We start from the raw sequence: 24,884 nt of genomic DNA, 5'->3' as shown, positions 1-24,884 counted from the left end.
TTCCCTCTCCTTTCATTGGAATAAGATGAGCCTGATTGGGAGCGATGAGTGGAGAGAAATGTGTGAGTGCATGTCCACCAACGGTTACAGCATTGCATTTGTTCCTGCAGCCTGGGTTCATTAGCGAGGTGTAGTATTGACCATGTTGTACAGTGAAGCAGAAATCAAACTGGGTTACAACAGGGATGCCAGAATTCCTGAAAACAAACTGTTATTGATTGTGTTAGTAAGTTGAATAAACTGCATACAAGAGGCTACTTTGAAGTCTGAATCCCATGTCAGAGTCCAGCACCACCTCTGGCTCCACTTTACTGCGTGTTGCTGCTAACATTAGCTGCTTTAGGTACTATTTGGAATCCACTTCAGTACCAAGTGTAACAGGGTTAGGTGCTAGGCCCTGTGTGAAACTGGCATTTATGGATGACACCCTCAGAACCAGCCACACTGGAGGCTGAATGATTAAATTTCACTTCACACATAAAGAAGTAGACCAAAACAGCTTTTTATGACTTATGAAATGTTGCCAAAGTATGGCTGCTCCTATGCCATAAAGATGCTGAAAAATGTATTCATGCTTTTATTTAAAAAAAATAGAGTAGATAATTACAGTGCTCTTTTTACTGCTCTTCCAGAGCAATCAATTGAAAGACTTCAGTTTATTCATAACTGTGTTGCTACACTTAACTTAAACAAGGAATAATAAAAGAATATTACCTCGGTTTTAGTTACTTTTTATTGTCATTTACATATTTTCATATTGTCTTTGTACTGTAAAGCAGAACAACCCACAACAATTCACAGGGAAGTCTCTGCCAATATAAAGGGCTTTAGATAAAGACTTCGCTTTGTATCTTACTGAATAATCAAATCAATTTATAAAACGTTTTACAGACACTTTTTGTGGAGGGGTAAACTTGCATCATATTGCAAGTGAAGGGCACACCTTCATTGTGAAATGTATTTATTGTCTTCAGTAATAAAATGACACCAGTTTGGTGAGATGATATGTGGAACCATTTATTTATATTTTGTTGTTACGTTTTTAAAATGAAATTTATTTCATTGTGATTGGTTAAATTTGTTGCCTTTATGCTTAATAAATACTGTAGAACAGATGCCATCGCTTGTCATGATATGACAACAAAAAAATTAGTTTAAAAGTTTAAAAACACACATTACATGTGTAACCGGTTAGTGTCTAATGTTGTGTGTGTTGTGTATTGATAAAGAAACCAGGATATTGTTTGGCGATCTTCGTTTGTTTGGCGATCTTCGTATTCTGACAAAGGAGGTTAAAAGCAAAATCCTCCAGTCAACTGTGATCATGTAACTTAGCCCCTACACAAATGAAATAACACAATATGTTAGTGTACTACACAATAAAATTAGCAGTTGAACTTTTGAAAATAGTGTAACAGAAAGGCTTAAACATGGATGATGTCGCTTACCTCCCCCATGGAGTACAACAGCAAAGGGGAGAGGTAAAGAGGGTGAGACCCCCTTTATAGCAGGGACCCCACAGAAGTAAACATAGGGATACAGAAAATGAGTCTCAAACGTTCCACATATTGACTCTGGAGGGCTAACATGTCAGGCTATAACTATTAACACAGATTTTGTTTGTTATAATACTACATATTACTGTTGTATAACTGACTCTGTTACATATGGATAATCATCAACCTTAGGTTGTGCCTAACATTTATAGGTAAGTGAAAGGAGATCTTTTGTGCCTCAATTAAAAAAAAATACAAGTATTTTTTTCAGTGTTCACATATGGTCACTGATGCACATGTAGTAAACGTCAGTCATATTCAGAGACTGATTCAGTGACCCCTCAGGTACTTTCATGAGTTGCTTCACAGATAGAGCACTTTGTGTGTGTGTGTGTGAGGTGCATTTCTTATAAATATCCTAATGATTAAGAGAACCATCATATAGTTAACCTCACTGTTCATTTAAACAGTGCTTACTAGGTGGGTTTTATGTTGCTCTTACTCATAGATTATAGAGTCTGTATAATAAGAATGTTCTACCGCTCAAGAATCTCTTCCATTCATGAATCCATGAAGGTATCAAATTTTAAATGGTATGGAATAAAGAATCTGGGGTTAACTTTCAATTCCTCAGATGATAAATTACATGTACAGCGTGTTGAATTGTCAGTTTGAGTGCTTATTACCGCATAGTCCCGCCTCTCCCGCCTCTCTATTGGTCATTGGCTGTTAAGAAACTTTTTCTTCCATGCCATTGGCTGTGCGTGTAGCGGGAGGGATGACTTCCAGGAAATGACATATTTTGTTTCTGTTTCACACTGGGTTATTGAGGAACAGGTTACAGAAGAAGACTAGACATTCTAGGAAGACATTTGCTTTAAATTATTTACTTCGACAGCTTATCGACAAGTTTCTGCTCAACAAGCCCAACTAACGACGTGCGGCTTCGACTATTTTGGAGGTCGGTAAATATTTTAGTCTGTGTGAAAGGGTTATGAAATGGTTTCATATTAGCTAAATTAGCCGCTAGTTAGGTGCTTCTTTACGTTAGTTGTCTTAACATTGTCCTCTAAGTTACCCAGAACAGTTATTTATCCAAATGAACCCTTAATTGTCGCATGTCGGGGAACGTTATTGTGATAAACGGTTTTCGGTTGATGTGAGCGCTGCAGTCAACAGTCGTCAACTGGTTCACCTGTTAAAATAACAACATTTGGACAACAAGGTTGGTGTACGGGCCATGACAACAGTGTTATAGGTTTGAATCCGTTAAGAGACAACAATGTCTTTTAAACTGCTCAAGAACCTGACTAAAATCCCTAAAATAACTACCAGCCACAGAATGCACTGTAAATTTGACAACAAGAAATATTATGCCAGAATTTCCAAGATGCCACAAATGTCTAAGTTTAAGTTTGTGGATATTATTCTTGAGCTTGGAAAATAGAGAACTGACAGTATAATGGCACAGGGAAGTGCCAGGCCAGATTTCATAGTGTTGTTGCACTTTTCTTTTCATTTAAGATTTAAAGTGTAAGAGCTTACAGTTTGCCCACCTATAATGGAATTATTATCTCCCTTCAGTTTAATCTCAGTGGCCTAATGTTTTAATTATGCTCAGCTACAGTCAAAAATGTGATGTAAGTCTGTTGAGTGTGTCTGCTACGGTGGCCCTGAGACTGCAATTTAAGAAAACACAAGCAAATACAGAAAACACACAAATTCAGAAAACATCTTCATCAGTTTAACAACACGTGCTGCAAATTTTCCCAACACGACCAAATAACACAAATGCACTGCAAGTACTTGCAACACAACAGATGTGTCTCCTGGGGACACACAAAAAAGATTAATCTGGCTGGCAATCACATCCATGTTCACTGCATTTAACTGCAAACATCACAAGTGCATCCCAGCCAGGTTCATCATTCTTTAGTGTACCCTGGAGACACCTTTGTTGTGTTGTGAGTATTTGCGGCACGTGTTGTCTAATTTGATGAGGATGTTTTCTGAATTTGTTTGTGTTTTGTCTATTTGTATGTTTTTTCTGAAGTTGCAGTGTGCTGAGCTCACTGGGTCACTGTAGATTGTTTTATATTTCAGTAGTATTTCAAAATATTTTCTGTGATATTTTCTGAAACTTGTTCAGCTTCCATGGCTCCACCAAAAAAGAATGTGTTACCGAAAGAGCTCCCAGAAGGCTTCATACTGACAGACACTGAGAAAAAGAGGTGGAGGCTGGGGAAAAAGATTGGTGAAGGTGGCTTTGGACTGATCTATCTTGGTACTGGAATGAGCACACCGTGTCTGATGACACTCCTACACACACACAAACACACACACACACACACACACACACACACACACACACACATACACACACACACATACTTGTACTTCCATCTTTGTGAGGACACTCATTGACATAATGCATTCCCTAGCCCCTTACCCTAACCTTAACCATCACAACTGAGTGCCTAACCCTAACCCTGACCCTAACCTTAACCTAAACCTAACCATAACTCTAAAATCAAGTCTTAACCCTCAAAATGTGATTTGAAGGTGTCTCAAAAAGTGAGGACTGTTCAAAATGTCCTTACTTTCCCAAAATGTCCTCACTCTGTTAGTAAAATACTTTTTTTGGTCCTTACTATGTAGCATGTACAAGTACACACACTGTCACATATGTATGTACATACATGCAGTAAAATAATTTTCTGCCAGAAATGTACATTGTTTCAGGGAAACACTACTCTGATTGATCTTTTCCCCTTGGTTGTGAAAGCCCTTTGAACGAATCAGATTTCTACAAGAATTCCAATACATGTCATCTACTCTGAAGCAGTTCTCCACACTTCTAAACTGCATGACCTTTGTTTTCCAGTCAGCTGCACAGTACAGCATTTTGTAAATTTCCCCAGGTCTTTGATAAATTTTAGAAATCCCAAGGATTTTTTCCAATCTAAGTATTAAGGACAATCTAAGAATTAATGTATCATAACATTTTAGCCTTCATTTAGTTTAATCATTCCTCACTGTCTCCTGTCGTCTTGCAGCCTCCCGGGATGTGGACAGACCTGTTGCAGGAGACACTGGCTTTGTTATAAAACTGGTGAGTACATTTGTGCTGTACAAAGACAGCCTATCCATCTTCAGGGACACCTGAATGCTTTTTGAAATTTTAGTATATACTTCAAGGTGACCTTACTGCACTCTGTGCTGGAAGGAGAAAACGGCCTTTCCCATGATAATGGACAATAATGCACGGATGAATTAAACAGTAATGTTTCCTCTTTTTTGGTTTCAACTTCACCAAACATCATGTGATTTACTGTAGTAGAGAAAGCAGGTGAAAAATTGCAGCAAATGATGACCAAAAATAATATTTGACAATGTAGCAAAATTGAACTTTAGTACATGTGATGGTTCTTCTAATATCTTGCACATGCACTGCTGTTCGGGGGTAGTAGAGTACCTTAAGGTGGCACAGATGCATTGAAAAGTCACTTGATGCTGGGTTGTATGGTCTTCCACTTCCTGTTAACTGGTTTAGGACAGCCTTCAATATGTGAACCAAGGGACTGAGCTAGAGAGGGAACAGAACTCTCAGGACAGCATCTCCTCTGTTTATCGTAGTATTTATTTATTCATGTGTTTACTTGTGAACAATTATGTTTTTTACTTTAAACAATGTCACAAAGATGCCTGTAAAATGCACTATACATTTCATCTGAATTAAAGTGTAAAAATTACACTTAAAAAAAAATAAAAAAATTACATTTTAGTTTTACACAGGCTGTAGCCATTACTCAATACAGATTAGTCCAGATTCCTGAAGACAGGAGGACTTTTTACAATTGGAACAGCAGCGTTCTTCCTTAAATCTGCTGCTCAGCTCAGTGCAGGTAACACTTCAACACAACTGTACCTGACTGTGCTGTGACAAAATAAACTTAAAGGTCCAACAACAGACTTTTTCAGGGAGGAAATGGAAGCAGGCAGAGTGAGAATACATCTGGGCATTTGGACTGTACTTGGTTAGATGCAGACATTGAATTTGAGCAGTACTCGGGCTGTGACTGATGACGTTTCCCAAGTACAGAGCAGAAATTTGCAAGGAGCAGTAGCTTCCTTGAATATCCGTTACATAACAACTTCACAGTGACTGCAAGATTTTAGGAAGTTACTGCTCCCTGCCAGAGTATACGCCATCACATGGCTATGATTATGTAAAACCACAAATGATTGCTTTTACACTTTTGTATGGATCAAACAAAAGAAGTAAAAGGTGTTAATTAATGAGATTTAGAGGATTTAAAACTTTGGACAGAGTCAGGCTAGCCGTTTCCCCTGTTTTCACTCTTTAGCCTAGATTAAGTGATTGCTGGCTGTAATTTTATATCTTTAGCTTTACATTATATTTAAGGGACCAGCATGAGAGAGTACAATTTCTATAATGTAGTTATACCTGTAGTATTTACACTGTTGTTTGAAGGGTGGAACAAACAAGGGAATGAGAGAAGACAGTGTTTCCTGATTGAAATAGAAAACTTGGTTGATGCTACGTTCTGTCCAGGTATTTTGGTAGAAGGGAAGAGAGAACAGGTAAGAGAGCTTTAAAAAGGAACCAAATGCAAATGCAGCTTTTATTTGGTGGAGTGGAATGATGCTCGTTGGTTGGGATGCTTACCTTTATCACAACTCCACTTTGTGATTTAGTCACAGACAATTAGCCTCATGCAGCTTTTACCAGTAATGATAAAATAGTTAATACTTTGTGCCTGTATGTGCAGGAGTACCAGGAGAATGGTCCCCTGTTCTCGGAACTCAAGTTCTACCAAAGGGCAGCCAAACCAGAGAACAGTGAGTAGCACCACCTGTCCAGCGTCCCAGCAGCTTGCTGGAGCACAAGTGTGTTTGACTGATGAAGTGGCCGCAGACAGAGGCTTTGCTGCGTGCCGCACAGTAATTAATAATAAGCCAAAGCAAACATGCACCTCAGTGGTAGTTAGCCCCCCTCTCTGTGCTTGTCTGGGCTCTCCAGTGCCTTCTTTTGGAGAGGAGCAAGAGAGAGGAAGCCACTCACACGTAATGATGCCCGGGCCTCCGCTGAGCCCCTGACCACCTGCCAGCCTGGTTGAGTGCCAGTCAGGCCAGTCGCCATCAAGCCCTGAGCCCCACTGCTTTGTCTGGGGCCTCTGTGTGTATGTGTGTTTGCAGTTGTGTGTTTGTATCCTCAACACTGTAAGATTGATATTTGCATGCATGTGTTATTACGCTTACAAGGACAAATCTGAATTCTGGTCAAAAAAATCATAAGAATCTGAAATTGTTGGAATAAGTACCAGTAAGTTTTCCTAGCTGCCAACTATTCCCTCCACAGATTTGTTAGTACAGCAAGGTAGTCCAAGGCAATAGGAGTTTAAATATTGAAACATGTGCCCACATTTATATATTTATTCCTTTTCTAATATTTTTCCAGGGCAAAAATGGATGACATGCAGGAAACTGGACTTCCTGGGCATCCCGACCTACTGGGGATCAGGACTGGCTGAATGTAATGGCCTCAGGTATCAACAAAAGCAGCATATGGTTGACAACATGTTTTAGATGGTTAGATGATGACTATGTAACATGTCTGTTTCCTTTCTGAGTGTAAAACCATCATCAGCTTGTTCTGTGCATATCACAGTATCACTATAGGTTTTCCTAAATATAATCAGACTGTTATAACATGTTGCACAGTAAGATGAGTAAGAACTGTTTCAATGGAGGATATTATTCTGACCAGACCATTTTATTTCTAAATTGTTTTATCACAGATGAGAGAAAATGTCAGCAGGTGCAAAGGATAATATAGTTTAATTAGCTAAAGACTTTATAGACAGAACTTCAAAATAAAAGTTACTTCACACAATGTAAAGTGTTTGGTAAAGTAAATTATCTGCTGGCCTTCCAGCCATAGCTGGACCTGAGAGCGAACTTTTAAGGCTACTTTTCAGTAGTGTGTCTTTGAGTTTTTCTTTTGACCACAGGTCAAGATTTAAACCAAAGACGCCAGTGTTAACTTCCAGTATAAATTATATTTTTAGTCATGAAATTTTTCATTCTGTACATTTTTCTCATTCTGTTGATAGAATTGTTTTATTTAATGCTAAATTCTTATAACTTTTGCTTGTGAAAATTATGTTAAAAATTACCCAAGATACAAGGTAAATAACCTGTTTTTGGAGACAGTTATTGTGGCTTTCTTCTACAGGGGAATAACTTGTGAAAACCACAAATCGAAAAATTTAAATTTTCTAAAAACGAAAATCCACCATGGCATTTATAGCAAGGTTGCTTGAAACCTGTAATTTCTGGTTGCTAGGTGTCTGATTCAGATTGTCTACTTTGGTTTTTTTTTTTGTTTTTATAACAATTGAATTGGTTTTTAAAGCACTCTCTCTCAGGCTAAAAAGCCTAAGATTTATCAGGGATAAGGTTTTGACCTTTGACCGTTCCCTCTCCCACTTAGTTATCGTTTCATGGTCATGGACCGACTGGGCAGAGACCTTCAGAAAGTCTGGAAAAAAGAAGGTCAACCGAAAAGGGCCACTGTGCTCCAGCTCGGTCAAGGACTGGTGAGATCATAATCATGGAGTTCTGGTCTTTTTATGTCTATTGATTGTTGTATAAAGAAGATGGATGGAGCTGGAGCTCTCACAGTCCAGTAGAAACTTCTGAGTCAAAGCCACTTTAACAGATAATAACCGCTGTCATTCTTATTTTTGTGTCTACATGCTCTGTCATTGGCTCCTGTGGCAGGTGGACGTACTGGAGTATATCCATGAGAACGAGTATGTCCATGCAGACATTAAAGCTGCCAACCTCATGCAGGGACACAGAGACCCTGAAAAGGTTGGTCCACCTAGATCTTCACTATCTATCATGTGCCTCGTAGAAATGTCTGTTCTGTTCTACAAGCTGTATACTGTATGTGGCACAAGTGAGGGTTATGCTTCTGTATGTAAATTGTATTAGTTATGCAAGTGGTCAGTTATCAGCTATCTGTTTTAAGAAACACAGGAGAAATTAGTTTTCGTGTTGAATGGCTTTGGAATGTGTGTGCACTCTGTGTTTTAGGTCTACCTAGTAGACTATGGGCTGTCCTACAGATACTGTCCTGAAGGAGTCCACAAAGAATACAAGGAAAACCCCAAGAAGTGCCACAATGGAACCATCGAGTACACCAGCCTTGACGCCCACAAAGGACTTAGTAAGTCATTTGATAAAAAGATAAACCCTAGAGGAAAATGCCCTGACTGTGTGCAGTCTAGTTGATCAACAGATTATGTGCTGTAGCAGTCACAATGTGCACCAGGCAGCTGAATCTGCTGTTCACTGAAGCCCAGGCAGTCTGTTAGCTGGTGCAGATACCGTCTCTGTGGTAAATGCACTGCCCTCTTACAAATACAGGATGTCCAGTGGAAAACATGACCCAGTACAAGTTGTTATGGTGATTACCTTTGCATTTAATGTCACACTGAGCAACTAGGCCTGCAGGGTCAAGTCCTGCTTTCCTTCTGGTCATGACGTGGGTCAGTATACAAAAAAATGTTAAAGCATTTTGATGAGCAAGATGAGCAAGACATGAAAAGATGTGATATCTCTTTTCTCTATTCAGACAATAAGTTAGGGCAGAAAGATATATCCTTATCTAGGTATGAACATGTGCAATATTAATGTCGCAAAAAGGCAACGACATGAACAATATGAAATTTCTCACAATCGCACCCCCCACTCATGTATTTTCACTGACTAAGTGATTGCTGTGTCCCAAAGTAGTCCTTCACATTTTCGTGAGTGATTGCACTGTGTGCCACACAAAATGATACTGGTAAAAACAAGACTTGTAGTGAATGGATTTGAACTGCAATTTTCTCATCCTCCCACAGCCATCTGACAACGTAACAGCGTTTGGCTGCTTACCAAAATGTTTGTTCGGTTGGATGTCTGTGGACAGCTTACCTGTGGCCAGCAGTCAGCTGACTGCAGCTCTCTCGTTCCTCTCACATCATTATTTTCTCTGACATTTACATTTTTCAGACTTCAGTCTTTCTGAGCCCATCATCCGCGACAGACGTAATTCTTGGCATGAATTTATTTCCTCTGTGGCAGCAGAACATGTGAAACGTCTCTTCAGGAACTACTGCAGATCAAACTAGACTAACCAAACACTTTTAAGGCTGTTTAACTCTGAAAGAATCACTGCAGATGGCCTTGAAAACACTTGCTAGCCTAGCAACATTGTCTGTTGTAATGAATGAAACCCAATTTCAAACCCAATTCTCAGAAAAAAATATTGTCTGATATTGCACTTCTGTAGCAAGTGTTAACATACATTCAGAGTTACTCAATGTGTTCAGACAGTTGATACAGTGGAGGAACACAGCTGAATGACAGTCTACTTGAGTAAGTAGTATTGTGTGAATACCACATTCATACTTTCATACTGTTGCATAAAATGTAAGACAATGTTGGCATAATCCAAAGTATTTTCGATACTGTGCTCATATTTAGTGACTACAAACAGGTCCTTCAGTCAGCATTTTTAAACACGAACAACCCATTGGAAAAAAAAAAAAAAAAAAAAAAAGAAGAATAACCAACCATGAGAAAAGAGAGTGATTGAGAGTGATTGTGATTTACCTACAGTAAGAGCCAAAAGGGGGAGCTTGGATTTATTCAAGTTTATCTTAAAACATTAAACACAGGCCATATTTAAGTTGAAACTACTCCTTTATAGTATGACTACACTTGAAGATAGTGCCCTGTGTAGTAATTGAATAATAATAAACAAATCTGAAACTTCAGCAGTTTGTGTTTGAGCTGAGTAGAGTGGATAACTTCCAAAATTTCAATCTCTTCATCTACAAATTTTACATCTACAATTTTTTTCTCTGAAGTGTTTCCCTGGTGACTGTAAGTAACAGCAAGATAAAGACAAAGATACCCCCTTGATCTGGACTGTACTGGTGGGGGAGGAATGACAGGTATTCACAGTTGCTTGCATTTTGTTATTTTCACAGCATTTATAGTCGCCCTCCTCTAAGCTTTGTCCTTTGGGTTTGCAGTCTTTGTTTGTCAATACATGTAAAATAGTCTCCCCGCCCTGCCACCCTCCGCCTCCCACAGCTGATATTGGGAACACATTAACTGGCAAATTGCCTACATGCTCCCTCTCTTCATTGACCATCGATTCTCCATCTGCAGCCCCTGCTGAATTCCCCGGCACCATCCTGTCTCTATTTAACAATTCCCTAATTAGCTGAAGTCATAACCTGCATCGTGTATTCATCTCCCATTAATTAAGGGCTTTGGTGTTTGGTAAGAGCGCAGCCCGCACCACAGGTAACCTCTGTGAGCCCTTGCCAACCCCTAACGACACTGTGTATCAGCATGGCTCAGACTGCCTAATCGCCATGACAGTGTTTCCTGTCAACGTAATCAATAAATAAAAGAGGAGAAGAAAATGTCCTCTCAGCAATTATCAAATGGAACTCATGTTAATTTTAATATGATTTTGAAAGGGGGGGGGGGCAGAAAATGGTGATCTGTCTTCTACATGAAGCAGCACAGTATAAATGTTGAGCATCCATCTTTCCTCCTCATGCTCCCACTGGAGACAGGAGTTTGCTGGAAGCCTGACAGAGATGATGATAATCACTGTTTTAAGCACAAGTTAATGTCTTTATTATACTGGTCCTTCAAAGAACCGAACAAACCCCCAGCTATGGAAAGAAAGTATTATAATGTGTTTCTCTCTGGATGCTGTGTTAAAGAATTTTTTACTGCCGTGTGGAGATTATGGCCAAGGAGCAGACCCTTGTCTGCCCCTCTCTGACCTGCTGGCACCAATATCCACAAAGATGTTGACAGGTTGCCATGGTGAGGTTTGGCAAACACAGCTTGCGAGTGGCAGGCCTTTGAACACAGAGCTAAATGGTGTAATTATCGCCATTCGGTGGGCGTTGATCGGACAGAAGACCATCTCCCAACGACAAGACTGTGAAGCAAAAGGGTTAAGAGTGTGACACTGCAGCGCGCTTTAGGGAATCTGAATAACAATAGGAGATAATTAGCAACATCATTGCTGCCTCACCTCCTTGTCTAAAACATGGACAGAATGTGTGTGCACTTATGTGGGTGTTGTGTATTTATGTATTGTGCATGTGTGTGTGTTTTCAAGCTGTTGAAGTCTGTGTGTATGCACATGCATATTTCCTCACTGTCCTGTGTGATTCCTCATGTGAGGGCAAAATACGTTAAATACAGAAGAGCAGACACACAAAACACTAATATGAGCTGTGATAATGTGCCTTGAGCACGCACGGAGGGCAGCAACGCTTAATGTAGTTGTTGATCTTTTTAATTGTTAATCTATTACGGCGCTCAGGGAATCACCGTACTTTTTCCAGTGTCAGTATCATATGTATTTTTCATCTTTATTGTCCTTCAACAGGCTCTCAGTAGCAATGAAGTACTGTGTAATTATTTACAACAATAGGAAGCCAAAGTGTAATGCTGACTTAATGCAAAGGCAAACAAACCTAACTCATCTTATATCAGAGCTGTTGAGATGAAATGTAACAGACAATAACTGTTTCATATTTGAATTAAATTGAAGATGTCACTCAACACCAGTTTTACTGCTCAAGTATCTGTGCTTTGCTCCAGATCTTCAGTCAAGTCAGTTTTATTTATGTGTAACATCCTCTATCTGTCTTCTGAAATAATCAGTCAAGTGCATTAACAATCAATTAATGAGCATTTTCAATTAGTGCATAAAAAACCTGAGAAGAAATGTACAAAAAAATTGAAATGCAAAGCATAAATGTTATATTTCCACCATGTTTTCATTGGAGGTTTGACAGGTGCTTGTTTGCACCCTGTTCCTCTGCAGTGAACCTAACCCCAACCCTTAATCTGGTTGCCCCCAATTCTTAAAATCACACTTGTTTGGTAGGCCCCAAACATGTTGAATTATCCTGTTTGTCATAAAATTAAACAAAGATTAGAGAAAATTTTTCTTCTTTCCAACTCTGTTAATTATCTTACAGTTCCTCACATTTATCTTGTGATCCTTTGGAGGGCCTCATACACATATTTAATAGTTTATCACTCACAGAGCCATTGTTGTGAAGAACTTGTACTTTTGCTTTTGATTTAAACTAACTTCTGGACTTTTACTTTAGTAGGATTTTGACTGCAGAACTTGTACTTGTAATAGTGTATTTAAGTACTTTTTCTTAAGTCTAGTATTTTCCTTAAATACTTATTCAAATACTTCTAAGTATTTCTTCCACCAATGGCTGGTGCATTGGTATAAAATAACAAATAATTGTTTTTTGCTTTGCCACCTCTTAAGATTTTGGATTCGGACTTTCTATGTGGAGCATGTTCTCCCAGTGCCTGCGTGGGTTTCCTCCCACAGTCCAAAGACATGCAGGTTAGGTTGACTTGTGACTCTTAATTGCCTGTCAGTGTGAATATGAGTGTGAATGGTTGTTTGTCTCTATATGTCAATTCTGTGATAGACTGGCAACCTGCCCATTGTGTACCCCACCTCTTGCCCAGTGTTAGCTAGGATTGGCTGAAGCTGCCCTGTGATGCTCAAGGATAAGTTGTGTAGCTAATGGGTGGATGGATCTCTGCAGCTGTGCACAGGAGAGTGGCCTGTGCTCTGTTGGGCCCATCATTATACAGAGAAAGAGAAGACATCAGTTTTCTTCCACTATGACACATTACACAGGATAAGACAAGGTATATTGTGTAGTATGATTGTGGCATTTGACCTTCAACACAGAAAAGGAGAACACACTACAAATATATTAAATGTGGTTAAATTGAAATAGGTGGGAACCTCAAGAAGGGCGTCAGAAAATGGATCCCTCATCTGGAACAGACAACCATGCAGTAGGTATGGAGTAACAGCAGCATTTCTCAACCTCTCTACACATGTTGCATGTTAATCTCTAAAAATTATTTGATTTAATGAAAAAAAAATTCTTTCTCTTAAATATTTCCTTTCGAATTACCCTCAAAATTGATATTACTGTAAGGTTTTGTATGCAGTCAGTGTCAACATCCTGTTGTTAGTGTGACAGACTGTAAACTTTACAAACTGAGTCTTGTGCTAAAGTGACTGAACCACAACAGGTGATGGAAACAGAGGACAATGCCTCACTGGTCAGCACGATACAGGGAACCACGACTTGTTTCTCTTGGCTGCTTCAGTGTTTGGCTGACAGTGCTGTAACCAGCCCAGCAGGAGAGACGTGCTGCAGTGTGGTAAAATTTCATAACTGAGCTAAGACCAAGACACCAAGACATTAAAACATGAGTTCTTAGGTAAAACATGATTTGAGTCATGTGCTGGAGTGCACCTGAAATAAACAACAGAGTGAGATGAACTGACACTGCATGTGTCACTGTGGGGAGTGAATGATATATTTCTCCCAGCTTTAGATAAGGTGTAATGATGAGAAGACGCCAGTGGTAATGTGAGTTCATAATAATGTGTGTTCATAATAATGAAAACTATATCTTAGTAAAGCGTGAGCAGAATGTACATGTTAACATGTAATCAGATTACCACCCTCAAACTCCATGTAATCTGGTCCTGTGTGCCAGTGACCACGCTTCCTCTTTAGACCGGCCGGTTGGCTGGGGAGGATCAATGCTGGCTGTGGCTCAGGGAGGAGATTTCTTCCCTCTGATGGAGCCAGTCAATAGGTAATTTCTCCGGAGACGTGTGGCGGCCGTTACAGTATTGAGCTGCTAAAACTCCCCGGGCTCGACCCCTCTGGTTGGACTTGGTTCACATGTATTCATAGGTCTCACACATTCATGTAGACCCATGCAATCACACATGCACGCACAACGCACTCTTGACTTGTTCTTAAGGAAGTCTTAATTCATGGGAAATAACAAAAGTGTCATACATGAAATATTTACTGTCCTCAATTATTGATTTCCTCAATATCAGATTCTGCTGTCCTAAATGCACAACCTGATCAACTGAACTAGTGACACTAATCTTGGGTGTCCACCTTGAAATAGTGGAGATGGTATAGATCTTCTCTGCTTCCGGGGTGAAGATGTGTGTGAAGCATCCACATTTTAGAGTCTGTAGCTTCTTTCTTCCAGAAACATACATCAAACGTTTTTTTGTTTCTCTCAATGAAATGACACACCAATACAATAAGTGTACAGAGGAACATGAACAGCAAAGTCAAGTCAGATCAGTTTATTTATATATCCCTATAGCACAAATCAAAAAATACTTAACACTTAATATAATACCTTTCATTATATTCATTCAGAGTCTTCACTACATATATTTTGAGCCTGGACAGACGTGAGCTAGAAATGGAGGCACACAGCTACAAGGTGGTAATTTTAGTTTCAAATATGCAGTGGTATTCCCCAACACCTGTAAACAGACTTTAAAGTGTTAAAAAAAAGGTGGAGTTCACTTCCAAATGTTCTTGGTAACTGTTACAGAATGGTTCTAGGGTTGGCAGTGCTTTGCCCTCAGTCAGCTGTTCACCTCTGTGGCCCAGACTGTGATGTCTTGAGGAATGTTTGATGGATGGTCATGCTCGACCATGAGGTTAACATTTTTTGGATCAGATTGACATGAAATTTGGTGCAGACATTCAACTCCCTTTCAGAATAGGAGCTTTGATGATAAGAACTCGTATCACCGTCATCAGGTTAAAATTTCAACTGTATTATTCCCATCAGCCCCAGATGAACTTTGTGTTTTGTGCTAATTAGCAAACATAGTGTGAACATGAAAAACACTATCTGCTAAACACTACCATGTTACGCTGTCACTGTGAACATATTAGCAGATGCAAAACCAACCACTGCTACCTTTACACTGACTTCACTACAACTGATAAGGATCAAAAATAAACTTTGCATCTCAGCTTCATCTAATTTGATTTTCTGTTAAAATACTGTCAGGTCTTGGATTGTTGTCTCTCAAACTCTCTCTGTATACACACAGTGTCAAGGTGGGCACCTTAAAATGTCCCACTGACAGGTGACCCAGTGTAAGAGGTGATGCAAATCCTGTGCTGCAGGATTTTAGATTTATTCTTCTTCGTGAATCTTACACCTCCTCTAACTTGATGATGCTGCAAATGGTACCTGTGTCCAACCTTGACTGTGTCCAACTAATGTTAAAAATGCTGTACAGTGGCTCTTTCTGATCAGAATAATCCTCCTGCTGCTGCTTTTTTTAGCGGAATTATACAAAGGATGCGAGAAAAAGTTCTTTTTTTTTTCCTGGCAAGAACAAAATGGTGAGTTTTGAAGAACAAATGTGAGAGCTTTCACAAACTGAAGATTGTAATGGCATTAGGGGTAATTTTGTATGTATGCAGAACTATTAATGGCACATGAATAATACTTTTATTGTAATTTTTGACCACCTCATCTTTCTGTCTCACTATAGACCCATCTAGACGTGGTGACCTCCAGATTTTGGGTTTCTGTCTTCTTCACTGGTTGTGTGACTCTCTGCCTTGGGACCGTGTCCTCAGGAACCCAGCTCAGGTCCAGGAGGCCAAGACCAGGTAGGTAGTCCCTTGTACTCTTTCTGCAGCAGAGATATAATGACCTGCGATGAAACGTGAGGTTAGTTGTGTCTCTAACTTAGTGGACTGCAACATTGGGGCCTTTAATCACATGACTGACTGACTGAGTGATAGAGTTGAATGATCACAATTGGAGTTGGAGTTTCCTCATTGGCTGTTTCCAGTTAATTTTGGAGGAGGGGGGTGGCTGCCAAGTTATTTGTTGCTCAGCTCCAAGGCGAGAGTGAGAATAGCACGAGAGGCTAAGGCGCTCTGACGAATGCCTGATAGATGATGTACTTTTAAGAGGAAGTGTCTAAACACAGGGCTGCAGTGGGAGAACCGTTGTTTCTTACACCATATTATATTTATCAAATGTGAAAACTGTCTGTAGCATGATGACCAGGACGGGCACAGCCCTGTTTAACCTATTAATCAGGTCTACGGAGACAGTACAGCTGTGGACATCACATGGCTTTTCATCCTTCCTGGGAATGAGAGTAATTAGGACCAGGGAAAGTGTTGGTGGCAATGAGCCCCTCATAAGAGAATCAGTAAACATATACATCAGTGGAGCAAGTTTGTAAAGGCTCTTTCCCTTGAGGCAAATTTGCAGCAATACTGAGAATTTTGCCCATCATTAGACAACAGTCCATGTAAAACACAATTCCCCCTAAATTATTCACACTTAGCAGTAAAAGCCTTGACATGGTCCTAAGAAAATCTTCCATAAAAGAAGGTAAAAAAGAAAAGCAAGAGAGAAAAAAAAAGAAGGCAGATACCATGTTCTCTACTTGGCACAAAAAAAGTTCTTTAAATCTCTAAACTTTTTTCTAATCAGATCATGTGCAAAGAAGCAGAAAGACCAAAAAAGTGCTGTATATGTTCACAAGTCTCGCCACTGAGAACAGCGGGGTGCACAAGAGCAAATTTAGTGCCAACTTTGTGTAGCTTTGAATTTTGTTAGACTGCAAAGATATGCAAAGAAAATCATCTTGCGATTATCTTGGCAGATATTGTGATGTTGAGTCATGATTTTAGTTGGAATGGTCATTTTTGGATTTCATCACTGAAAAAAATACAAAAATGATGGTGATGTGATTTTCGTTGGGTCTTTTACCAAACAAGTATGTGAATATGAGAATCTGATTTGTGGTCTGGAGCATCTCTGTGGCACCGCACTGCTTCCTTTATGGTCTGTTGTAACTCATTTGACCTTCAGCACCAAAATTGCAGCTCCTGCGATTCGGATGTTGCCCTTGGCCAAAGTGCGATTTCAATAATATTTTGATTAATTGTTCAGCGCTACTCTTGGTCGATGCAGAAGTGTGCGTGTTCAGTAATAAGCCCTCTGGGGAAGTCGGTTCACAAGATCTCCAGAATCATTTTCTTCAGAAAAACCAAGGTCGACAACCCAGCGTGATGAACGTGATGCAGTTCTGTGCGTTGTTAGAGTGAGGTCAAATGTCAGCAACTTCCTCCTCAATTGACAAGTTTGACAGTTTATATTGAGCTATGGCAGTTTTCTAATCAGCCACCAGCTGATGGATACTTGCAAGGAGAGGCTGTATGCACCTGAGTCGTTTTGTTATTTTCATCAGCATGTTCCATGTTTCTTGTCTTGTTCTGTGTCTTTATTGGATTTTTTACTGCTATAACTCTGATGTTAATTATATATTTCAGTATGCACATTTGGGTAGACCATGATTTCAGGTGATTTTAGACCGGTCAGTCCAAGCAGCATTTTTTGTGGCTCATGTGTGTGGCCACTTGCAGGATTTTTATATTCCTTTTATATTCCTGGACACTCTAAGGTTTCCTCCCATCTAAATACATTTTAGAAAACAATGGCTGCCAAATATCTGCTGGGAACATGAAAATGAAATCCACAGGGTGGATGTGGCATCCAGTATTTACACAGTCTAATATAGTCATGCAGTAAAATACTTTGTAAAGCATATAACCTTATAAATGTTAGACAACTGGAAAGATGTTCTTCTCTCCCCTCTCCTCCCCCTCCCCCTCTTTCTATCTTCTCCTAAACCCAACCGGTCGAGGCAGACGGCCGCCCACCCTGAGCCCGGTTCTGTTGGAGGTTTCTTCCTGTTAAAAGGGAGTTTTTCCTCCCCCCTGTCGCCAAGCGCTTGCTCGTTGTGGGAACTGTTGGGTTTTTTTCTGTAACAAAGTAAGGTCTTGACCTTACCCTGTAAAGTGCCTTGAGATAATGTATATTTTGATTTGGCGCTATACAAATAAAATTGAATTGAATTGAATTGAATGTTATAATATCTGAATGTACTGCAATGATTGCAATGTAAGCTGTTAATAAAGTTTTGCATGACCATCCTGTAGGACAGTTTACCTGTGCTTGAATTCAGCTTGTTCTCCTGCTGCGTTGTAACCCTGCTGTCTAACCCTGAACTCCATCTCTCATAATGTTGATGTCCTCACTTCCTCAGTGTCTTATCTTCCTTTATTCTCCTCTCAGACTGATGGAGAATCTGCCAGACTCAGTCCTGCAGCTGTCAGAGAGCACAGGTAAGCTGGGCCCGCAAGGCGGCTTCTAATTCAGACTAATTCAGGTAGTGGGCTGACATGCTCAGAGCATGGGCAAGGCTGTAGTACACCTTTATTCCTGTAGGCATAAGCAAGATGGTTTTCCATTCATAAGAAATCATGTAAAGCATGAAAAATGATCAGATGTTCCAGAAACTGGCGTCCTGTTGCTGACTTGTCTCATGTACATACAACAGCTGGCAAGTGAAACTAAGGTAACGAACAAGGAACAATTGGCCCCAAAGTGTTGAGAACCTGAAAGCAAATGACTGGTTTGTAGAAAGTTAGACAGTGTCCACAGCTTCTGCTGTTTGAATGGGTAAAACAACTCTGGACTCTGTGAAATCATGTGAGCTGGGATGATTTTTTTCACTGCTGGGTCACTATTTTCTAAGAATTTCTCACCATAAAGTAACTTTGATTTTTAAAAACATATCTTCATATACCATATATATATAACATATATTCCTGCATGTAATAGCAGCAAAAGAGAGTCAGCTGATCACATGCAGCCATTTCAGCATTTTCTTTGGCATGTGATCAACTTTTCAGATGAATCGGATACAGATTGTGTCATTATATTGTGGCTATATTTAGCCCATTGTCAACTGTTAGCTTGCTAACTGCTACTGGCGGTGGCAGAAAACACACATATGGCATCTCATAAATAAATAACAGCATTGTCCAAACAAATACTCCACATGAACCAATGAAGAAGTGTGATTGGTTGTGACACAGTTTGTAAACAGCATTGTGGGTGAAGAATAGTGATTCTGATCATAGATTGTGATTCTACCCCAAGAGATCGCCCACTTTAGTAGTTATGATGTTGCAGAAAGGTATCTTTGTTTCACTGTGTATGATATTCTTCAATATGTTGAACACATAGCTGCACACAGACATGCACATGGGCTAAAATCCCAGGATCCCAAGGGTTTTTTTTTTTCTCTTCAGGTAACAGGATCAGATTTTGGCAAAGATTCTATGAATTTTAATTCCTGGCACTTGACTCTAAGTTAATCCTCAAAAACAGCCTGATGCATGCCTGATGTGAAGAGGACCTTTAAAATGGATTATCTTACAGGAGTCTGTAGTGATGAGGCTAAATATTGGTCTGGACCACAGCAAATCCTGATTCCGTCCAAAGTCACAGAACCAGAACTCCCTGAGGCTCCAGAATAATGTAGCAGCAGTTACACACCTGTCTCATTGACATGCCTTTCAAAGTTTGTCATGTGTTATCTCCTGTATGAGTGGAGGTCACACCTGTGTGAGGCCTTGGTGTGTGTGATGTATGGCTGGGACCAGGCGCTTGCTGTCCGCCACAGATAAGAGCCAGTTTATGCTTCAACTGTGTGTGAGTGTGTGTGTGTGTGTGAGAGATACAAGTTCTACTGCAGTATGTGTCATATACGTCATCAGTGTGTGATGTATAGAGGCTGACTGTGTATGACACAGACACTGTACATATCCACGGCTGTGCCTAATCTGCTCCCTGTGGGAGATGCATTTCCAGACTGATACATATCTGGACTGTGACACCTTCAGGTTCATCTTGTCTTTGCTGCTGCACGTCTACAGACTCTGAGAGGAGTTCACACTGCCTTTCATAGTGCCTCACTGTTAGTAAAGCCACTGTGCTGCTTGTGCAATGAATCACAAATTATACCAAAGGATTTGACTGATCTGGATTTATTCAGACTGTTGCACAAGATATTTTGGGACGTGGTGTGTATTTGTGACTTGTTGTTTGACTCCACTCTGTTCCTGTCTTTGATGAAGAAGAGGTGGCTGCTTTCCTCCAGTATGTGAAAACTTTGGGCTACCAAGAGAAACCAGACTACCAGCATCTCAAACAGCTGTTGGCCAGTGGTGCCAGGGAAGGACCTGACCTCTCCGTGCCTCAACGATCTGCAGGGGGGTCAACTTCCAAGGTAGCAGATCGTCACACCAGGGAAAAGGTGAGGGGGGCTGAGACCTGTGTCTTTCAGCAGAACCAGTGTATGGTGTGAGATCCTGTCAGTCTAACAGTGGCAACGATGTACAGTACGTTATTGTCATTTCCCTCAGAGTTTTGTATTGAAACATGCGATTGCATCAGTGACTGTCACTACTTGAACTAAATTGTTTAGTTTCCAGGAAAGATCTACTTCACACAGGGTCTTTAAAGCTGCTTTCACAACTCACCTGTTTGGTTTGGATAAAATCAACCTTAGTGTATTTGCCTGGTTAGTACGGATCATGTGGTGAACTTGGGTGTGGACCAAAACAACTGGACTGAGACAAATGGGGCCTTTCATAATAATGTGGACGACATGATCAATGTCCAACAGATTACTGTATGTCGGGCTATTAGAAGAGTGTTTTTGGTGGCTTTTTTCCACCCAGCTGGTGCACTCAGCTCCTCTGCAGGACTCTGCAGATCTCCGCAGCACCCCATCAATCAGGCCTTTATGGTAGAGTGGAAGCCATTTGAGTTTAGGATATATGAAAACCTTCTTTTTCACAATGGCAGAAATTCTGACTCTCAGTTTGAAGTGATCCAGTTTTCCCCCTGATCCCCAGAGGCCCGTCCTGAGTAACAGTCATGTGCAACTTGTAAGCGTCGGCTCTTGTTAATTCGGTCGAGGCAGACGGCCGCCCACCCTGAGCCCGGTTCTGTTGGAGGTTTCTTCCTGTTAAAAGGGAGTTTTTCGTCCCCCCTGTCGCCAAGTGCTTGCTCTTTGTGGGAACTGTTGGGTTTTTCTCTTTTATTTTACAAATAAAATTGAATTGAATTGAAAAAATTGAATTCAACTAGAATGGAAGCGAGGAATGATGTCAAGTAAGAACATACTGCACTGTATGCACAGCAGCCCCAGCAGCGAGTGTATGCTTATATAAGTGTATTTCTGACCTGTGGAAAACACTGAACGCTCACTCGTCATGTGATGTGGGTCAAACAGAGAAAGAACATGAAAACAATGAGTCAGTATTTTACATGAAATATTTTTTGCATTCAGTGAACATTCAAAACTTCAGTGTTGGTTTCAAATATTCCTGTTTCCTTTATTGAGTCTCTTAACCTGAGTGTTGAAACGTGACAGCAGTGAAGGGGAGGGTTAACCACTGCCCCCCCTCTGAGAATGTCAACCAGAGGTGTTCAGGTCTAAAGCTGGAGGAGAACCGCGATTCTCCTCAAATTCACCAGAATCACTTCTTGACCCCTCGGGCCCACAGAGCGCCCTCTCAATGGCCCAATTTGAAGAAGTTGATGACACACACTTTACGCAGCACAGGATGTCTCCAATTATGCTCCTGATTTCCTCTCCTCTCCTTGTGTCATTTAATTTCCATGCTAAAGTGCTGGCCAGTTTGATCCCTAGTTAAACAGAAGTGGCCATTTACAGGCGGTTTAGTGAGGAGAGTAAATGTCAGCAGAGATAAAGGCCATTCAGTGGGCATGTTCACTGAATCATTTGCCACTAGTGTTGTATAAAAATATTATTTTATATCTGATAATGGCTATGAAGAGTCAAAGTTTTATTTAAGAGAAGCTGGTCCAAGACAGGCTTTATTATTTTATCATCCTGAGAATAAAGTTATGAAAGCTCCCACTTTTTTTAAGAAGCTGTTTCATGCCGGTGTTTGAAGGACACGATGGCGAGCAGCAGCATGTAGAACTGCAGATAGAGGTGTAGATATGAAAACATGCCTTCTCTGTCAACTGGCTTCAGCAATAAACAATCCCACATGTATTTATCAGCAGAAAGCAGGACGAGCCAGAGGAGCCTCCAAAGCCAAGGCTTTGGCCACAGTGATGGATGAAGACGTACAGGAGGATACGAAGTCTAAACCAGTGCTGGCTCAATACATAAGAGGACCCCCCCTCACTAAACCTCAGTCACAGGTAAGGTGTGAAAAACCTCAGTAATAAACACCAGTTCAGTGTATGTGTTTTATATGAGACTAACAAAAAAAAAAAAAAAAAAATCTGAAGGTCCACTTACTACCACTTTACTAGGTTTACTGGAAGTAGCCATGAGAGGACGAGTGGACTGTGGCTCAGATTCACAACATGTGGGGATGCTCCTGTGTGGAGACTCGTTAAGACACAACTGTTACATCAAAACACCAGTCATCCCCATTCTAGTTTCAGCTGTCATTAAAGAAAGCTTTTTAATGCAGACACACTGACCTCCAACATCAGAGCACCTTCAGACTGTAAACACAAAAAAATGTTCATCATGTAACTGCACCTCAACTGAATAACAAACACAAATCAACAGGAAACTTTCTCTGCTCACTCTCAGAAGGAAACAGCTTTGCCTGCTGCCAGAAGATCACTGAGGCCAAGACCTGAACCTGTATACACTTACGACGATGATAGTGAAGATGAAGATGGTGGTGATGATGGTGATGATGACGACGAAGATAAGACGACAAGACCCAGACCCATCCCGCCATGCTATCTCAGAGGCCCTCCAATAGGCCCCAGAACTCAGTCTAAACAGGTGTGAGGCACAGGTGTAGTCAGAGCAGCCAGGCTCTTTATGTGACTGTGTGAGACTGTATTAACACTTTTACTGTTTAAATCTGTTATTGATGAATGTAAACAAACAAAAAAACAAAAAAAAAAAACAAGTGTTTTATTGTCAGTAAGTCTTTATAAATGTCTCAAACATTAAGGTTCCTGCTGTGACTCAAGTTCTCAAGACGGTTCAGTTTCAATTATTCACACGTCACATGTTATTGTCAGTTCTAAAACAGCAAACACTTGAATTATTCTCTTTAATAGAAAACTAAGTGCAAACAGACCTGGAAAAGAGACGGCCTGAACGTGACATCAGCGAGGCAGGGACCAGGAATCCACCCGCAAAGGAGAAAACACACATTCCCCATCTGTGACAGTCAGAACCAAACACACATGGACTGCAGGGAAAGATGGGATGAAAGGCTGCTACACAACCACAGAGCAGGCTACAACCATCAAGAGAGGTGGGAGAGGAACCTCTGTCATGAGCACAGAGATGGCTCTGGTGAGTGGGACAGGTCTGGTGTCAAAGGTCCAGGACAGGAAGCTGGTCCCATGCAGAGGACAGGACTGCTGCACTGGCTCGTCTCTGTAGGCGTCTTCCTCTTCCTGAGTGCCTGCATTCTAGGCTTCATGGAGTTTGACAAAGTGCGTTTAAACCCTTTTGATCAGGGAAAGGTTTGAGCAGGAGGCTTTACCACTGTCTTCCTGAGCAATTTCCACAGTCAGGATGGAGCTGACAGGAGCTCAGAGCCACGTCTCACAACATGGCCATTTTCACTGTGATAGGCTGCAACAGAAGAAGCAGCCTCAGTTTATTCTGCGTATTAAATACAATTTATAGTTACATATGATATGAAGGATCACTTTATAAAAAATGTTAATTTCTGCCAAATCCACTTTGAATCATGTGCACAAATAAAACTGACTTTAGTGATGATGCTGCGTTCACAAACATCCAGTATCACATATTTTACTTGGTCCTTTATCACAGATGTAGCATAATTTGAACTGACTGAATGTCACATATTGTGTGAACACACTCAGCTGCCTTTCAGAGGAGGGAAGGCTACGTGATGCATAGAGCCATGCTAATTAAGTGTGCTGAACATGTATTGACGGAGCAGTGAAGGGTTTTCTTTAGCTCAGTGGGTAGAGCACCCGCCCCATGTGTTGAGGCTATAGTCCTCACTGCAGGTGGCCCCGGTTTGAATCCCACACCGAGTGGCCCTATCCTCCCCTTTCTGTAAGTCGCTTTGGATAAAAGCATCTGCTAAATGACTAAATGACTTTATTAAACACTGAGGTGCACGCGTACCTTGCTGCAGTAAGGACACTCTCCAAAAACAATGCTGAAGCTCTGCCTGCTGCAGGGCAGCGCTCGCAGCCACTGCAGGAAGAGGGAGAAAAGGAAGCTATTCATCACATCATTACCTTGAATCTGATGTGTCAGTGTCAAGTGATAGTAACGCTTGTTTCAATGTACACTTACGACTGCACACTTTAATGGTATATTCGAGATTACCTGACACTGTGAAGCATCTGAAGGGCTTTTACATCAGCTACAGTTATCCTGCCATGTTTTCTGGGCTCTATAAAAAGAGCTCAGTGAATATCTACAGACATGTTTGTATCTTATATTCATCTGAATCTTATTAAAACTGTTCCATCTTCTATGTGGTATTATAA

General features: G+C 40.6%; 2 protein-coding genes and 1 long non-coding RNA gene across 11 annotated transcripts in view; 1 reads left to right on the top strand and 2 right to left on the bottom strand.

Annotated features, from left to right (window-relative positions):
• Nucleotides 1–24,884, bottom strand: part of LOC139623341 (uncharacterized) — a 343,520-nt gene that overhangs the window by 234,134 nt on the left and 84,502 nt on the right. The window lies entirely within an intron of this gene.
• Nucleotides 1,903–24,884, top strand: vrk2 (VRK serine/threonine kinase 2). 6 transcript variants are annotated; one of them, XM_071481470.1, is made up of 14 exons: nt 1,903–2,457; nt 3,646–3,780; nt 4,553–4,608; nt 6,290–6,359; nt 6,979–7,066; nt 8,014–8,119; nt 8,304–8,396; nt 8,622–8,754; nt 16,006–16,126; nt 18,615–18,664; nt 20,465–20,643; nt 22,431–22,571; nt 22,975–23,175; nt 23,460–24,884. In XM_071481470.1, the coding sequence occupies exons 2-14, from the start codon at nt 3,651–3,653 to the stop codon at nt 23,877–23,879; spliced, it is 1,788 nt and encodes a 595-aa protein (XP_071337571.1). In that variant the 5' UTR covers nt 1,903–2,457; nt 3,646–3,650; the 3' UTR covers nt 23,880–24,884. The 6 variants fall into 6 exon arrangements, with proteins under 6 accessions (XP_071337571.1, XP_071337572.1, XP_071337570.1 ...); XM_071481469.1 differs by having other exon boundaries at nt 1,905–2,457; nt 20,468–20,643; nt 22,428–22,571; XM_071481467.1 differs by having other exon boundaries at nt 1,905–2,457; nt 22,428–22,571.
• The window catches only part of fancl (FA complementation group L), a 34,039-nt gene continuing 32,463 nt past the window's right edge, over nt 23,309–24,884 (bottom strand). For 2 of the 4 annotated variants that reach the window (XR_011691474.1, XR_011691473.1), the window contains 3 exons: nt 24,721–24,787; nt 24,514–24,585; nt 23,309–23,985 (listed from right to left, as the gene is read on the bottom strand). Coding sequence is in view for 2 of the 4 variants with exons in the window: in XM_071481473.1 (XP_071337574.1) it covers nt 23,956–23,985; nt 24,514–24,585 (102 nt within the window). In the remaining 2 variants the exon portion in view is untranslated. The remainder of the gene's footprint in view (nt 23,986–24,513; nt 24,586–24,720; nt 24,788–24,884) is intronic. The other 2 variants (XM_071481475.1, XM_071481473.1) reach the window with 1 other exon arrangement.

This window comes from Trachinotus anak, unplaced genomic scaffold (genome assembly GCF_046630095.1).
Source record: "Trachinotus anak isolate AG129_WGS33_773 ecotype Australia unplaced genomic scaffold, CSIRO_AGI_Tana_v1 ptg000007l, whole genome shotgun sequence".
Taxonomy (NCBI): domain Eukaryota; kingdom Metazoa; phylum Chordata; class Actinopteri; order Carangiformes; family Carangidae; genus Trachinotus; species Trachinotus anak.
The sequence above is the reverse complement of the archived record's forward strand: the minus strand, read 5'-3'. Positions and strand labels throughout refer to the sequence as shown.

What these genes read in the sequence shown, in the direction of transcription:
- vrk2 (XM_071481467.1), top strand. Translation starts at nt 3,651, where the DNA reads ATGGCTCCACCAAAAAAGAATGTGTTACCGAAAGAGCTCCCAGAAGGC. An exon ending in GCTGAATGTAATGGCCTCAG is followed by an intron (nt 7,067 to 8,013) that starts GTATCAACAAAA and finishes TCTCCCACTTAG; the next exon opens with TTATCGTTTCATGGTCATGG. An exon ending in GACACAGAGACCCTGAAAAG is followed by an intron (nt 8,397 to 8,621) that starts GTTGGTCCACCT and finishes TCTGTGTTTTAG; the next exon opens with GTCTACCTAGTAGACTATGG.